Source organism: Neolamprologus brichardi, chromosome 6, assembly GCF_056152115.1.
Source record: "Neolamprologus brichardi isolate AB-2024 chromosome 6, ASM5615211v1, whole genome shotgun sequence".
Classification (NCBI taxonomy): Eukaryota; Metazoa; Chordata; class Actinopteri; order Cichliformes; family Cichlidae; genus Neolamprologus; species Neolamprologus brichardi.
In genome coordinates, this window is record NC_142109.1 from 18,929,316 (window position 1) to 18,945,621 (window position 16,306).

General features: G+C 40.6%; 1 protein-coding gene across 2 annotated transcripts; it reads right to left on the reverse strand.

The window, feature by feature from the left end:
• Nucleotides 1–1,913: 1,913 nt before the first annotated feature.
• On the reverse strand, nt 1,914–11,728 carry melk (maternal embryonic leucine zipper kinase). Of its 2 annotated transcripts, none has more exons than XM_035906202.2 (18): nt 11,633–11,728; nt 11,305–11,416; nt 11,115–11,200; nt 9,270–9,386; nt 8,788–8,931; nt 8,627–8,695; nt 7,992–8,084; nt 7,640–7,738; nt 7,417–7,485; nt 7,002–7,100; nt 6,270–6,356; nt 6,016–6,147; nt 5,722–5,883; nt 4,904–5,189; nt 3,087–3,174; nt 2,743–2,899; nt 2,516–2,619; nt 1,914–2,427 (listed from the first exon to the last, which is right to left on the reverse strand). In XM_035906202.2, the coding sequence occupies exons 2-18, from the start codon at nt 11,381–11,383 to the stop codon at nt 2,250–2,252; spliced, it is 2,049 nt and encodes a 682-aa protein (XP_035762095.1). In that variant the 5' UTR covers nt 11,384–11,416; nt 11,633–11,728; the 3' UTR covers nt 1,914–2,249. The 2 variants fall into 2 exon arrangements, with proteins under 2 accessions (XP_035762095.1, XP_006787333.1); XM_006787270.3 differs by having other exon boundaries at nt 3,087–3,180.
• Nucleotides 11,729–16,306: the final 4,578 nt, after the last annotated feature.

Genomic DNA, 16,306 nt, shown 5'->3' on the forward strand with positions numbered 1-16,306 from the left:
CAAAAAAGAAAAGAAGCATGGCCTGAACCACTCCACACTGACTTTAGGGATGTCAGCGCCACCTGTTTGAGGGGAGGGGTGATATCAAGAATACTTTCACAGCTGAAAGATCACCTAGAACAGCGGTCCCCAACCCCCGGGCCTCGGACCGGTACCGGTCCGTGAGTCGTTTGGTACCGGGCCACGAGAGTTGAGGTTCAGGTGTGAAATGTATAGTTTTCAGGGTTCTTATCGGTTTTCAGCGTTATTTTGTTATCATTTTTATCGTTTACTCGGTTTTCCTGGGTCTTTTCACGTGTGTTATGAATAAATTTTCTTTTTTTCGGTACCGGTACTAGTTTTATTTTGTTGTATTTATCCGCGACACCTTAAAGGCCGGTCCATGAAAATATTGTCGGGCATAAACCGGTCCGCGGTGCAAAAAAGGTTGGGGACCGCTGACCTAGAAGACTCACACTGTTCTGTGCATCTTTTGTCCTGTTTCCCACCCCTCACCTTCAACCAGTCACGGCAGATCGCTGCCCCTCCCTGAGCCTGGTTGTGGTTTCTTCCTGTTAAAAGGGAGTTTTTCCTTCCCACTGTCACCAAGTAACTGCACACAAGGGGTCATCTGATTGCTGGGGTTTTCTCTGTATTGTTACAGTCGTTACCTTCCAAAATAAAACACACTGAGGCAACTATAAAACTCAACTGAATTATATGAAACATCAAATTCATGCTTTTGTGCCAAAACACTAAAAAAAAATGACTTCAGGCCAGCAGGAGGTATTTACCGTCACTGGAATGTCATAGTATGATGTGACGCTCTCCAACTCCAACCTTCACCCCTGTCTTTAAATGATCGTCCCACCCCCTACCCTCGCACTCCATTAAGGTTAAACCCCTCCTGTTATTATCAGCTCACCCCACCATTACCCTTCTCCTCCCCACTGAGACACCAAGGAGAACCTGCTACAAATAAACGCTGATCAGCTGTAATGTTGACATGATTAAGTGGCATTTTGTCAGAGAAGGGGGAGAGGGAGGTTTACTCAAAGGGCCGAAGCACACTAATAGTCTTAATGTTACCATTTAATGTCTTTCACCAGGGTTTGTTTATTTAGTCTGTTCAAAATTGCAGGTAATGTTCATCATGACTTCAGCCTTTCACTTAGTACTAACAATCATGCTCTCACAGGCATTCCTGCCATAAAAATGATAAAAAATCATGATACACCAGTTCAAGTTTTTTTTATTATGTTGACCCAGTGAGGGGTGGGGAGTATGTTTATACACCATGTTTTATCTGTGTACTGTACAATGATTACTAATGCTTACAAAATACTGGAAACTATTTTTTTGTTTTTGCAGCTCGTAGTAAATGTCGGTTAAAACCACAAGTCTGTTCGCTAGTAGTCTTAAACTCAAAAGTATCTGAGGTGAGAAACGTTACAGACATATGACACCTTTCACTGCTCATTTCATTTACGGTAGATGTTTAGAAAAACTCGCTAAGATAAACTATCACCATCAATCTTTCTACCAAAGTGAAGTGAAGCCTAGAGGACGAACAGAAGGCTGATGACAAGAGTGTAAAACACACCACTGCTCCATCAACTGCTGAATGAATAAACAACATTTGAAGTTAAGAAAGTAGCTGAATTCATCTCAATCATCTGTCTTCATGAATGCGAAAATCATTTATTTTTGCTGCTTTTGCATTTTCAGAAAAAACATACAGACACCATGTGACACAGAAACCAAGACAGAAAAAGGGACATTTAATATAACCACATAAAAACATGATGAAAGCTGTAAACATGTGTACAGAGAATTAGTCATTCTTTACACTTCATCCTATTCATAAAAATTTTGCATCTACAGGGGAGAACAACAAGAAGAAAACATAAATATGTTAATAAGAAGCTGGAAGGTATAGTGTAAGAAGTCCTGTTTCATTTCAGACACACACACACACCTCAACTCACTTTACATCAATTACATAAAGCTTACTCATAAAACATACATAAAACAAAACACACTGTACAGACAGGATCCTGAAACGTAATGCTCATAAATTTAATGTAGCATGTATTTTGGGAATTCCGGACTAGCCTACGGACAATATTCCAAACAACAATGAAGGACTGATCATTGTCCATGTATCTGCATCACTCATTGGTTAGTCAGTGGTATTTCTCCAGCAAAGAAAGCCAGTGCGAATTGACTTAGGACTAGTAGATACTGGTAAGAAAGTGCTTTTTTCCCCTTCAAATACTGGATGTGGAGAGAATGTCCTCCACCAGATGCTTGTATACCCAAGCGTCTCCCTTCAGCCTCTGGCGGCGGACCCCGACAACTTCGGGCCTTTGCAGCAAGCACACCTCCAGTTCAAACGCCATTGTCACCTTCCCGAAGTCACCCCAGGTTTGACATTTCAGAGTATACCTGGAGGAAAGGCAATGTGGAAACATTCAAATTTGGTCCAAGAGTGAGCAAACCAGTCAGAAGACAGGGAGGTAATGTGAATTCTTACCCTTTCTGTGTGAAGTCGATGTTTTTCTCCGGCAGGATGGAGAGGATCTGGTTAAGCACCTGGTCTGGATTGGTCTGACTGGTCAGAGTCACGTTGTACTGTGCCTGGTGGAAAACACAACCAAGCCACTGATCAGAATTTCTATCATTTTGCTGTAAATTAATTGTCTTTGAATTTTTATTTTACTGATGATGGATCTGCTTTGGGGGTTTTCGGCTTTCTATTACCTTAATCTTACGTGGACCATCCCGCAGAGCTCGTCGCTTGTTTGGCGTGAGCATGGTTATCACCTTATCCAAACCTCTCTCCAGGGAACCAAACATCTTTCCCCCTCGTTTCTTCTTCCCACTGTCTCCTGTGACAGCCAAGTCCAGTGACCTGGACCTTAAGAGCACAGAGGAGAAAAAAAAAAGCCTCACTTTAGCTGAGGAATCCTGAACTGCCCTTCCCATCGGCTTACATGTTACTGGTTTCAAGGACTCAAGAACACATTTATGACCCATTCTTATGACTAAAAGTAAAGAATAAATTCTGTTGAAGGAAAAGCACCATTTAGGGAACCTTTACTCACCTCCGCTCTGGGCTGAAGGCTATGATTTCTACATTTGCAGGATCCTTGTTCCCTGCTGCTCTCTTCTTGTGCTCTTTGGATGAGCCATCTCCACCTACCAGAAAAAAGTGCATTAAGAAAGTTGAAAACGTACTACCTTGCAAACACAGAACTTCTATACATATTGGTGGATCTGACTGAGAAAGCAACAAACACTGAATGCTCATTTGGTTGGCTAGCCTAAAGAATACTTGCTTTTATTTGTGTCACTAAGCACAATAAAGACCACAGTTCATGTTTTATTCAGTATGCCTTATCGATTATCGATTTAGGCCATAAACTCATCAGGACTGTCTTCAGTGCCTGCTGAAGTCATACATCAAGTGAGCACTAGGATTGTTTCACCATAGATTTTACACAGACGTTGTTTTATAACCAGTCATCACCCTGTGATGGCCCTGAGAAGGAATCCAGGTTTAATCCAATTTAACAAGCAGCAGAATTTTATAGCAAAATAATTTAACTATAAATATGTGAGTATTTCATTAACCAATAAGGAAAAATCAAATCCAATGAAAATTGATAACTCATGTGAAATTCAGTGTCAAATAAACCCCTCTTATAATACATTTTTGGCTATGACTGTTTTGGTTGTTAGGGATATAACCGTGAAGCTCCTGAGAAGTATAGTCAGTATGGGGTATGAATGTTTCACTCACTGTCACTCAGGAACTCTAGTTTAAATCAAGAGCTGATCAAAGACAACACAAAAAATAAAGCATACCACTAACACAACATGGATAAAGGTTTGTTTTTTACCAACCCCAAGGTCACTCAACAGGGAGAAGTGTTTGGAATGAGAATAAATTTGAAAACGCTTAGGTAACAGCCCTGTGCTCTTATGCATCGAACTGGCTGGCTTTGACACTGGAGTTGTGAACACAAAGGAATAACGATTTTGACACACACGCACACACAAGAGAGCTAGGCTTTAGTGGTAAGAGAACACATGTCACTACAGCCCACGTGGGACAGTGAGCAAAGGAAAGAGACAGCTACACCTGTCACAGCACACGCCTAGGGACAGACACGCATAGACCACTCTGTGTGTGTGTGAGTCTGAGAGAGAGATATGAGGACAAGTAAGTCACAAGTAGCACGTTGGCACTTTGCTGTAGTTTGCAGAGCAGGAGGCTGTAAAGAGAACGGGTCTGAGCCGTATTCCGAGGATTCAACATCAACTAGGTCAGCTGCAGCGAGCTGGTGGCTGAATTTATAGAGGCATCTAATGAGGCTGGACATGTGAGCAGACAAGTCGCTATGACAAATAATTAAGACTTTAATGATTCTCCGTTCATATTAGTGTCCTTCATTCACAGATAAGTGAATAGAATTAGCTGCTTCTTGATAATAACCTCACCTTTGAGTTGACAGTGATAAGTGTGTGTGTGTGTGTGTCCATTTTCAGTGGCAAAATGACAGCTAAATCACAGAAATATGAGTGGCTTTGGGATAAAAACAGACCCAATAAATGAGTTTATTACCAGAATACAATTTACTTGCAAATGTTTGGCATGTGGTTGTGGCACTTGTGATTATGAGAGCTGTATAAGACCAAGCGAGGGACGGATAAATGAAGGGGGGGCAGGGGGTGAGTGGAGGAGAGGGGCAGCTGGTTAATGCGAATCTGATCTAATAGGCACTGCACTTCAAACCCTTGTTGAGAACAACAATTACAGTACAAATAAACTGTAAGATGCCCAGAGCTCTGTACTGTCTGTACTCAATTTTCTGTCTTTGGTTGAGTGACCAAGAATCTATTAAGAAATGATTCTTACCTTTAGGTGTGGCCACACTGGGTTTGGGGCTGTTGATATTAGCATTTTGATTGGGTGTGGTCAACACATTCTTATTGAAGCGTGCATTCTTCTTACTGGATACAGGCGTTCGAGGTGGAGGCAAGGCAAAAATGTCAACGTCTCTGTCTTGGACATCATTATTCTCCTTGTTCTCGCTGGCCTGTTCTCGGTTCCTCTCTCTATGGCAGCGAGGTGTCGCTTTTCGCGCCCTCTCTGGGGTCGGGCTTGAAGGATGTCCTTTTTCCACCGATGGCGATACCAACCTCTTTAAAAATACCAAAAGACAAATGTGGTGTCTCAGAAAAAAGCTGCATTTGGGATTTATCTGAACTGCATTTCAGATAGCCAGAAAGCACCCAAAACCTCACCCTCCTGCTTCTTTTAGGTATCAGCTGGAGAATTTCTTATTCATTCAGTATCTGTAACTTCCCGTTCAGACTGTACTTTCAGACATATGGCAGTAAGAGAGAAATCAGGGATTGGTCGCTCTCTGCTTTGGATTTATTAGGTGGTTATTTGGAATACTTTTCTATGTTTACCACCCTGGCGAGAAAAGTGGGTGTCCTTTCAATTTCTAAACATTTAAACATCTGCCTCCCCTTCCCCACAATGGCTGGTTTGTCACTCTGCCTTAAAGCGTGGCCATTTGGAACGACTAAACGCATCCAGCTTCTGACGTGGTTGGACAGCGTGTCTAAAGAGAAGGCTTTCAATCCGAGTTTACCTTTTTCTTCAGTCTACTCATTTGGACACATGAAAGAAAAGAGATATCTATACTTATAGCAACTTCCACATACCGTGTCTTTTTTTGTGATTCCATCTGGCTGACCTCTGACCCTCTGGGGTGTGTGCTGTGGAACTGAAACCCAGGGGCAATCATCGATGTAGTCTGAGCAAATGTCCAAGGAATCCACAATCAAAGCGTCTTCATCCTCACTGAAGTGCAGAGCTTTTCTGGTCTAACAGAGATAGAATAAAAAAATAAAATAAAATAAAATCCATAACTGCACAATGTATCAGTGCTAGTAAATCCAGCTGTAAGCAGCTTTAAAAGAGCAGAGCATCATGGAAGGTCTGGTCCTAAATCTGACCTGTAGTCCCTGATGCAGAGGCGAGCAGGAGTCCTCACAGACAGCTGGCTCAGGGCGCAGGCGGACAGGCTTTCCCCTCTGCTTCTTAGACAGCAGCAGCAGGTAGGTGGCTGTGATGTGGTCATATCGCCACTGCGGGAGATAATTTAAGATGTACTTAAGTAGATGTCTAACAGAAATTAAGTACAAGTTCTAGTATAATATGATAAATACAACATAATGATGCTGAAATATGCATATACACAGACACACACCTCCTTCACCAGCGCTGTGGTGCTCTGTCTTGATCGCTTCATGTTTACTGCCATCTCAGTGATACAGTCTTCATCTATGTAGCCAAGCTACAAAAGCCAAAACAAAGATAAAACTGAACACACGAAGCCCCAAACAGACAAATTTTATTGTCATCACCAAGGAGGTTTTTCATTGATTCGGTTTGTTTGTTTGAAGGATTATTCAAAACAGCTGAAGAAGGTTTTGCATCAAAAATGTGTTCACAGAGGTTCAGGCTTGGCCTAATTTAGTACCAATTAACTTTTGGAGTTTATCTGGATCCGAGACTTTTGTTTTGAAGGATTCTTCAGGATTGCAGCAGAGGGCAAAACTGGTCATTTCCTCACACATCCATATCACAGTCCTATCTTCACACATGCATATCACATAAAAATAACAAAACTTGGAAGACAAAATCTCAAGAATGTATCACACACTAATCTGGTTCCACATCATGTACAGTGTGGAATTTTCAGCCTTGGTGGAGATGTGCATTTGCAGACTGTTCTTGTTTAATACACTAATCCCGATGAAAAAAGAAAATGATGTTAAGGACTATGGTAATGTCACAGAACAATGACTTGTATGCTGACTGGACAATCTAAAAGAAGGGGAAAAGCCTGAAAAAGGCTGTAAAAGCGATGTCACAGCAAACGCTACCATTTGCAATTATGAGTTTTCTTATGTAGTTTTTTTCGTGTGTCTGTCCATACCGGCTGCCTGCTGTACCACTCCACAGGGCTGTTGTAGTCTTTCATCACCCAGGGATGGTCCAGCAGCTGTCTGACAGTCAGACGCCGCTTTGGGTCCACCTGCAGGACACATGCAGAAACTACAACTCAACCTGCACAAAACTACATAATCCACAATCTGTAGCAGAAACAGATTTGCTTTCAAATCTTGGAGAATGCTTTTAGGTTTACTGAGAGTAAGAGGTGTTCTGTTATAATAAATTTATGTGGCAAATGCATAACTGCATCTTACTGTAATTCAACCAAAAAAGAAGATTTGCTCCTCAGTTTTAATTAAAAAGAATCAAGTTTTCTAGAGAACAGTAAACAAATGATACATATCACAGGTTGAGAGGGTGACAGGTATACAAAGACAAGTGCAAGTAAACTGACTGACCTGTAACATTTGGTTGAGGAGGAGGATACTACCTGGAGAGAGCCACTTTGGGTTATCATATGTACCCCTCTGATAATAAAGAAGACATCAAGAAACCGATTAAAAAATAATAATAATAATGATAAGACAACAGCTTGCTGTGAGTTTCCTTGAATGCCCACAAAAATTGAGGAGCAGCACCCGGAACTTAAGGGAAAGGTTTTAAAAATAAGAGTGCTCTTACTGTAATCTTCCTGTAGAGGATCATGCAGTTGTCATCATCAAAGGGCAGGTGTCCACAGAGTAGAGCGAACAGCAGCACTCCCATACTCCATACATCAGCCTGGGAGGAGGGGGTTACACACCACACAGCGGCATTTCAGCTTCATGCGTTACAGATAACATTTCACAGCTCAGTTGCACTGAATTGCACGCCAGCGAATGTGATCACGACACCATGAAAAACCTGAACCGTGGAACAGGCAGGTATTCATAAATCTTGGTAAAAGCCAAATGCAAATTCTGCGACTTCAGAAATTTTTGAATTAAAACCCCAGCGTTTCTAAAAGTTGTATTTACCAAAGAACATGTCATACCTCTGATCCAATATACGCTTTTCCCTGGATAAGTTCAGGAGCAGCGTAAGCAGGGCTCCCACAGCAGGTCATCAGCTCATAGCCCAACCCTCCCTACAAGAGGCCACCACATGATATTTAGGTCATGATTATACACAGCATCGAGTACAGCATGCATACACATGTCTAAGTTTTAGTTATGATGTGCTTTTATGGTTATTTTACTCCCCATGCTTCTGAAAAATAAAATGGATGTTTGTCTGAGATTTTTTTCCTCATTGCAACATCCATATCTATCAGGATACACTAAAGCCTTACCCATATCTAACTACTACACTTTCCAAAGTAGCTAAAAAAAATCCAAACTCAGAAACAACCTTTCAGAAAGATATTTAGGACCCTGGGTGGTTTTTCTGTGTTCAATATGATGGAAAAAAAAGATATGCCTGGTAATCAAATTTTACATAAGTGCTGCTTTGTCTCATGTCGTGCACCAGTGTAGTGTGTTATGCATGGAACTAGTTTGTACAATAGACTGAGGAGTACCTTGGTAAAACAGCAGAACTAATGCAAATGCCTTAAGAAAGTTTTTCCCTCGCCCTGATGCTAAATATTTATAATACACACAAAGAGGGAAAAGGAATTTGGTAATATACCTTAGGTTTGGCACACAAGCCAAAGTCTATAAGCTTCAAGTTGTGGTCTCCATCAATCAATAAGTTTTCCTAGAGTTCAAAGAGAAAAACTTTTAGATTCATATTACAGCCACAACTGATCTATGACACTCTTTGGTGGCTGTTTTTGTTTGGTTTTTTACCGGTTTTAGGTCTCTGTGTGCGTATCCTTGGCTGTGGACATACGCCATTGCAGACACAATTTGCCTAAAAAAGACCCGGGTTTCCTCCTCAGACAGGCGGTCCTTAGCTATGATGTAGTCAAAGAGCTCCCCACCAGGGCAGTACTGAAAGTAAAATGAAAGATTGAGGGAAAGAAGAAAAAAGAATTCAGGATTTTTCTGGTTCAAAACAGGTTTTGGGGATAATTATCTCAACTAGCCCACATATAGTTGCATCAAAAAAACTGTGTTGCCTTACCGAAAAAAAATTTGTGGCTTTTCATGTTATTTTAGGCCATTTGATAAGCATACAAGTCAATATCACTTAAAATAAGTTGATAATGATAACATAGTTTTATTTATCATTATTATTATTAAAATTAAATCCTGGGGGAGAGGAGAACCCCAGAAATTAATCTTAAGCTTATATTCACTCTCACATAACGCATTGCTTATGCCCTTACCTCCAACACCATAAATATCTGGGTGGAGGTCTCTATGACCTGATACAGTCGACAGATATGTTGGTGACTCAGGTTCTTCATGGCTTCGATCTCCACCTTCACACGGGGTAGGTCATCCTAGGTGAGACACGGGGATTTCTTGTAAATTATTTATACATACAAATACTGTGTTTACTGCACTGTACACTTTCTTTCTTTTTTAAAAAACATTATCCTTTGTTTGTTCTGCCTATTTGAAGACGAGCAAGAGCCGCGAATTGTGCTGAAGCAAAAGACTGAGTTATTTCAGAAGAACCACTCCCATACTAATGTTTTCTGAAACCTCTTGTTCTAGACAAGGTCCAGTTTGCAGAGGAAAATGGGGTGTTAGAAAAGCTTCAGCATTACTTGGAAGGTAACAGGACAAATGCCAGGGCGTGACTTTTCCTCCCCCAGATTAAAGGCTCAACTCAGGGCGAGGTCATCTTACTCTTATTGTAAACAAATGAACGCTTGAGCAAACATAACAGTTGAAGGCCGCCATCATTAGTCGGCCAAAAAGATTTCAATTGCAGTTCCAGCATATAGGTATTGAAAGGTGCCAAATGTCAGTTGTTGATTTTTATAAATGATATGTCATGATTAGGCAGCAAGAAGGTCCTGAGTTCAATTCCAACATCAGGCTGGGGTCTTTCTGTGTGGAGTTTGCATGTTCTTCCCGTGTTTGCGTGGGTTCCCTCCAGGTACTCCGGCTTCCTCCCACCGTCCAAAGACATGCAGCTTGTGGGGATAGGTTAATTGGATAATCCAAATTGTCACTAGGTGTGAATGTGCGAATGAATGTGAGTGTGAATGGTTATCTGTCCCTGTGTGTTAGCCCTGCGACAGACTGGCGACCTGTCCAGGATGTACCCTGCCTCTCGCTCTATGACAGCTGGGATAGGCTCCAGCGCCCCCCGCGACCCTGAAAAGGATAAGCGGAAGCGAATGGATGGATGGATGTCATGATTAATTGACCTGCATGCACCTAAACCAAAAGACCAGTGAAACTGAGTTAACAGTTACAGACATTTAGGAACAAAATTTAATAACAAATTGAATTCTGTTAGGAACACAAATTTATTTTACTGCTTGGTGCGTTTGGAAATCACCAGTTTGTTGTCAGACAAACATGAAACAAATTTTATTGGCTGAACAGCTGTTATTGCTGATAAATGGACAACAAATGCAGCCAATAACTTTCTGATCTGTGTTCTAGTGGCTGAAATTGCATTAGTGTAAACTCTGAATTTAAGATAATCAGAATACTTTATTAATGCTAAGGACATTATGTGGTTAGTGTTGCTCCAAGACAACAAGAAGAGTAACATACTGAACTAAATTAAATATCTGCTATATTATCAAAGTTACAAAATAAAGCCAAGAGCTCCAATATATACAAATAGCTCAATCTCCAGAACATTACAGAAATTACATATGATTGACATTTTACTCTAAAACTATTTTTGTAGAGGATGTGGAAAAGGGTGTAACTATGGCAGTGTGTACTGTGCATTAGATGGAGGAGTTTTACAGGCAGGAATGATTCCCTTTGTAGTTCATAGCAGTTTTAATAGCAGTTTAACTGGTACATATTTGTAAATATTTAATCTTTTATTTCACTGCTTGTCACTCTGTTTCACTATCAGATCTAAATAAAGACTGAACTAAACTCTTACAAGTATAGACTAATGGCACCAACATACAACTAGGCTGCCTCACTTTTGAATGCAACAACTTGTGATAATTGTTTCTAACATTTTATACTCTGAGCTATATTTTTGTGTTTGACTGCCCTATTTTTCTATTGCCGGTTTCATTTCTTACCCCAAGATCCTTTTTATTCATGATTTTAATGGCAACCTTCTCTCCTGTCAAGATGTGTCGACCCAGCTTGACTTTAGCGAAACCTCCTGGGGAAAAACAGAAAGAAAGAAAAAACACACACAGGGTTCAGAGAGGATACGATACAGATAGTAATTGTTTTCTTAAATGCATTAATTAACCCTTGCATTACCTGAGCCGATAGTCTCATAAACCTCATAATATCTTTGGAGGTCGTCCGCTCCGCGATGCTCCGTCCTTTCTATTGGCATCTTCCCTGCTCCGGCGAACGATGGTAAACTTTCCTGGAGAGAAAAATGCTTAATATTGGCAACAGACACGAAAAAAACTATTCTAAGTTTGGCACTCACTGGTTATCAGTTTGTGACCGTTTAGCTAGCTTAACGTCAAGTACTGCATAACTGTAGCCAACATAAATCATTAATACCGCTTGCACTTGGTAAAAGTAACTACAATAAACTCTAACTGAACCAAAACAGTACTCGATATTCTGCATTTACCTGAACGAAAACAGAGGAAGACGGCAGCGTCAGTTAACCACACGGTAAAACTCTCCGGCAGACCGATGTTTTGTTACAGAAGTTTGAATTTCGCACGTTGACGTGACTACATTTCCTGCTTCCGGTTTGCGCTTCGTGCTTCCCCCCTGCGGTGAAAAAGAGTACTGCAGCTGCAAAACAAAAAGCACAGTTGGTGCAACTTTGTTTTCATTTTGCAGGCTGGTTCACAATCAGAATTACGTTAATTATCAAGTTGTTTTTTATACAAACGAGCCAGGGGTAAAAAAAATAAATAAAAAAAATCGAACATGGTATTTATATGTGTATGTGTTATATTTGGTTCACTTTAACAGTCAGACACAACATTAAAACCACTGACGGGTTAAATGAATATCATTGATCATCTTGTTACAATACATGTTCTGCTCAGAAACCTGTGCTTTATTATTTATGTGTGTGTATGATCTATTTGCTAAATGCGTATGCATTTCTATTTTAACTTCCAAATAGGATATAAGAAGGTACAAAACAAACATATTTGCCCCTAAAACCCAGATTAGTAGTTTGGCATATAGCTAAATACAGCTAAAGTAGCACAGTTAAAGTAATATATTCTAAATGCATACAAAAACTACAAATACTGGTTAAATATGGTTAAATATTGGAGTACATATAGGAAGGACTAATGGCACTAGTCTGGTCAGATATGTACAATGTGGGTTAATGCATTTCTGTTGGGCTTTACACGGTTCAGTAGTCCAACAAGCCACAAGTTAATACACACCTCCCAGCCAGTCAGAAATCATTTATTTGCTTTGGTATGCATACACTCATCCCTTTAACACTGAAATCTCTTTTTCCTACTACTGTGTAGGTCCCGCTTTTGCTGCCAAAACAGGCCTGACCTATTGAGGCATGCACTCCGCAAGTCCTCTGAAAGCATCCTGTGTTGTCAGGAACAAGATGTTAGTTAAAAAACTGCAAGATAGTGTCTCCACGGATGGTACTCAGACTGGATTTTAGGGAATTGAGGACAAGTCAACAACTTGAATTTGTTAGGTTGCTCAAACCATTCCTAAAGTAGTTTTTTTTTTTTTTTTCCAGAGAGGTAGACAATAGTGTGGAAGGCTTCTGCAACAATGGAAGGGTCTACCACAATGTTTAAGTAGAGTCCACATAAATGCCAGGACCAGAACACTGTCCAGCGTATGGCACTGTACTTCTGCCAGTTTGCCTTCATTTGCCAGTGGATTCTGGTAAAAGTTACACCTGGTTGTCCACATAATGTAGTATAATATAAACTATCACACCAAGCAAATTATTCCCAGTGGTCAACCGTATACAAGCCTACACTGGGTAAGACACAGGGTCCACCATTTCCCAGCCCCAGCCAACGAACAGATTCAGACCCAAAGACTAATTGCTGCAAGGCCAACGTTTTAACTACTGCATCACTATGCTGCCAGATTTGTTCATCTATTATTCCCATATGGAAAAAGAAATAGAAAAAAAACCTTCTGAGTTTCCCATTACCTCCAATAGTAAATATTTATATTTTATGTATAAGTATTTACACTCAAACCAATATACTGTGGACGAATGATGATACTGGTAATCATGCTTTCATATACAGGTATATTACGACCTGCAGGTAGGAAAGCCTTATGTGTTTTTTGTAATGTGGAAAGTGTTCTGTTTTGACCCTATAGGTATGTGATTGCAGTGGCTGACCGAAGAGGTGTATTTAAGGTGTCAGAAGAGGTGTCTTCAGCTGTGCCTGTCTGAAGTCTGTAATTAGGAACAGGTGAGAGGTGAACTATAAATGCATTTTAGCAGAACCCCATCTTCTGTCTACCACTTGTAATGCAAGCTCTTTCACTGCAGATGATGTATAAATGGTATTTTGCCCCTGATTATTTTCCCTGATTAGTTTAATTGTAAAGGGACAACCACAAAGCTACAGAGCAATTCAGTGATTAATCAGTGACCATCCTGTATGTCTCGTGGTTGTTAGGAAATGAGTCGGTTGTTAGGGAAGTAATCTGTGGTTAGAGGATGTCCAGGTGTCAGCAGGATGACAGAACCACTCATTTGGTCTGTGCGGCAGCTGGACGGGATGGGACAGAGGCACATCAAACAACCACAGCTGGAAGCAAACAGAGGAGAAAGTGAGTGTGAGGAGACGGGAGAGTGAAAAGAAGAAAAGAGAGTGGAGAGAGCAGCGGTGGAAAGTGGAAAACAGAGGAAAATGGAGACCAGTATGAGGTTTTAAAAGAACGAAATCGCAAACGTCTTTCACCATTTTGTCTTTGTATCATTTGTACTTTGTGGTCATTGTGGTCAGCATAGACACACACACATACACAATCACTTACACACCGACGAAAACATATTTTAAATAGTTACATACGGTTGATTGTCTGGAAAGCAATAGCCGTGTTTTTTTTTTTAACAGATCTCAGCTAGTCTAAAATCTGCATGAGCTCATAGTTTTACTGCAGATTTAAACATATTTTGAATGTATTGTAACATACTGCAAGGCATAGGGTGTTCCCCCCTCTGGGTCCTTTTATAAGCTACAACTCAAAGAATTAAAAAAAAATTGTTATAATGCTGTTGAGAGCAAATTTTGTTACTGCAAATGGTTTTAACAGACAGCCCTGGACTGCCAAGGCCATGTCCAGCCAGCAAAGTTTCACATATAAGCATCAGTACATAATCATAACAGTCAGGCAACTAAATGTCATGAACAAAATCCTGGTGTAATCGCACGGAAACTTTTAAAAACAATAACAAACATCATGTTAGCAGATGTGTGTAATATGCAGGTTGTGCATCCATGTCCTGCATTTGTTTTGGGATATATGCTGTTGTGTAGTGTCATTCAAGCAGATCTCTGCGTTAAGGAGCTGCTGTGTGAAGGTAAACATGTTGCAAAATGTAAGAGCTTGTAAAATGTGAGATTCTACAAGCTCTCACATTTTGCAAGATATTTACCTTCATACATATTTAGCTCCATACTGCTGTACCACCTCCAGTGAGTGTATAATGAGACATCCTGTAGCAGCTATAAAGGTGTCACAACCAAAAACAGACATTGTGGTCCTAACAGTTTTTGTCTTGTACATCTAGTATCCTCTGACAGATTCTTGGAGGTTCCCAGAATGCCTGTGTCATTAGTCCATGTCTGCTGGGTGTTCACTGCAGGGGACTGGCGTCTTAGACCTGGATGGTTGCCAGAGAGGGTTGAAGTAAAGAAAAAGAGGGGCATGTATGTCCGTGTTTAGATGTACAACATGTGTATGTAGGTGCATGCTATCATAAAGGTTGTGCTGCACTTTGCCTAACTGTCTCCAGTCAGAGGGCTCATGCTAAACACTCAAAAGGAGAGATGTAAAGCTTTGCAGAATAACAGTCAGATTTTCGTTCTCACTCAACCTCTTTAAACAGTGGCCAGATTGGCCGTGTACAACAGACATTGCATCACTGCACTTTATCCACACATATGTGTCTCATATATCTTTTTAGAGTCCACACATAAACATGAGCGCATACACAATCACAAAGAAGGGGGCTCTCAGAGAAGTTGGGAAAGTTTTGATCCTGGCAATTTCACACCCATGTTGTGAACAGCTGCAGGGTCAATTGAAGGACAGTCTGTGGGGGGAAAAAAAAGGTTTTTCAGGTCTGAAATGTTGTCACTCCATTCAGCAACACAGGTAAGACATGTTTTTATCTGCCCCCTACCTTCCGAAGTGGCTCTGTGTCATAAGTTTTGATAGATCTGACTCTCATTGCTCCTCTCTACGCAACATGAAACGATGGAACTAGGCAAGCCTCACTACATTGTGTGTTTACAGGGCAAAAACAGTCCTCTTCCCAGAACTAAAACATTCAGCCAAGGTAATATATTACACCCATATGTGTTTGCACTCCTTCAAATCATTCATGTCCATCCAAAATATTAGCCAAAACTCTCAAACTGAAGACCTTGGGAGTGTGTGACAGTGGGGTTTTGAATGCAGGCCAGTGAATTTACAGTAATGTTAAAAGCGATCTGATCAGTAAAGGACAGAGCAACATGGTAGTAAACTGAGTCATGATAAGATGGAAAAATAATGCATGTGAATCATTTATTCGGGGAATTTAAATCACCAGGGAACAATGCCACTCAGTGCGTGTGTGTGTTTGATTTTCAGTCCATCCTCTAGCAGTTTGCAGTGGGCTTTTGTTTTTTTTCCCCCAAAGAATTTCTAAAGGTGTTTCCCATCATCACTAAAATATAATAAAAACAATAACTCAAAACATAACAAGCCTTATACAGCAAAAACCAAAAAGTGGGTGGAGAAGCAAGAAGAATGCCTCTCCAAAGCCCCACAATCTTGCATGATGATTCAAAGGGAGCAATATTGTCTTTGGACAAGCATTAGGATACGCTACAGGAGTCTGTCCATTTATCTTTCTCACAAACGCACGCTCTCCGTGAGCTGTCACAGAATTCATACCAAGGAGTAAAGGAGGTGAAATTAACTTAAAAGGACACCTACATTTATAATGTTCTCTCAGAACTTCTCCTTACATCCTTCCCAAACTGTCCTTTTTCCCTCCCACCCCTTAAGCCAACCCCAACTCTCAAACACACACTCCCCTCATTACAGATGTGTGTCTATGTGA

What these genes read in the sequence shown, in the direction of transcription:
- melk (XM_006787270.3), bottom strand. Translation starts at nt 11,383, where the DNA reads ATGCCAATAGAAAGGACGGAGCATCGCGGAGCGGACGACCTCCAAAGA. An exon ending in AGATATTTATGGTGTTGGAG is followed by an intron (nt 8,932 to 9,269) that starts GTAAGGGCATAA and finishes TTTTACTTTCAG; the next exon opens with TACTGCCCTGGTGGGGAGCT. An exon ending in TCCTCTACAGGAAGATTACA is followed by an intron (nt 7,486 to 7,639) that starts GTAAGAGCACTC and finishes CTTTATTATCAG; the next exon opens with AGGGGTACATATGATAACCC.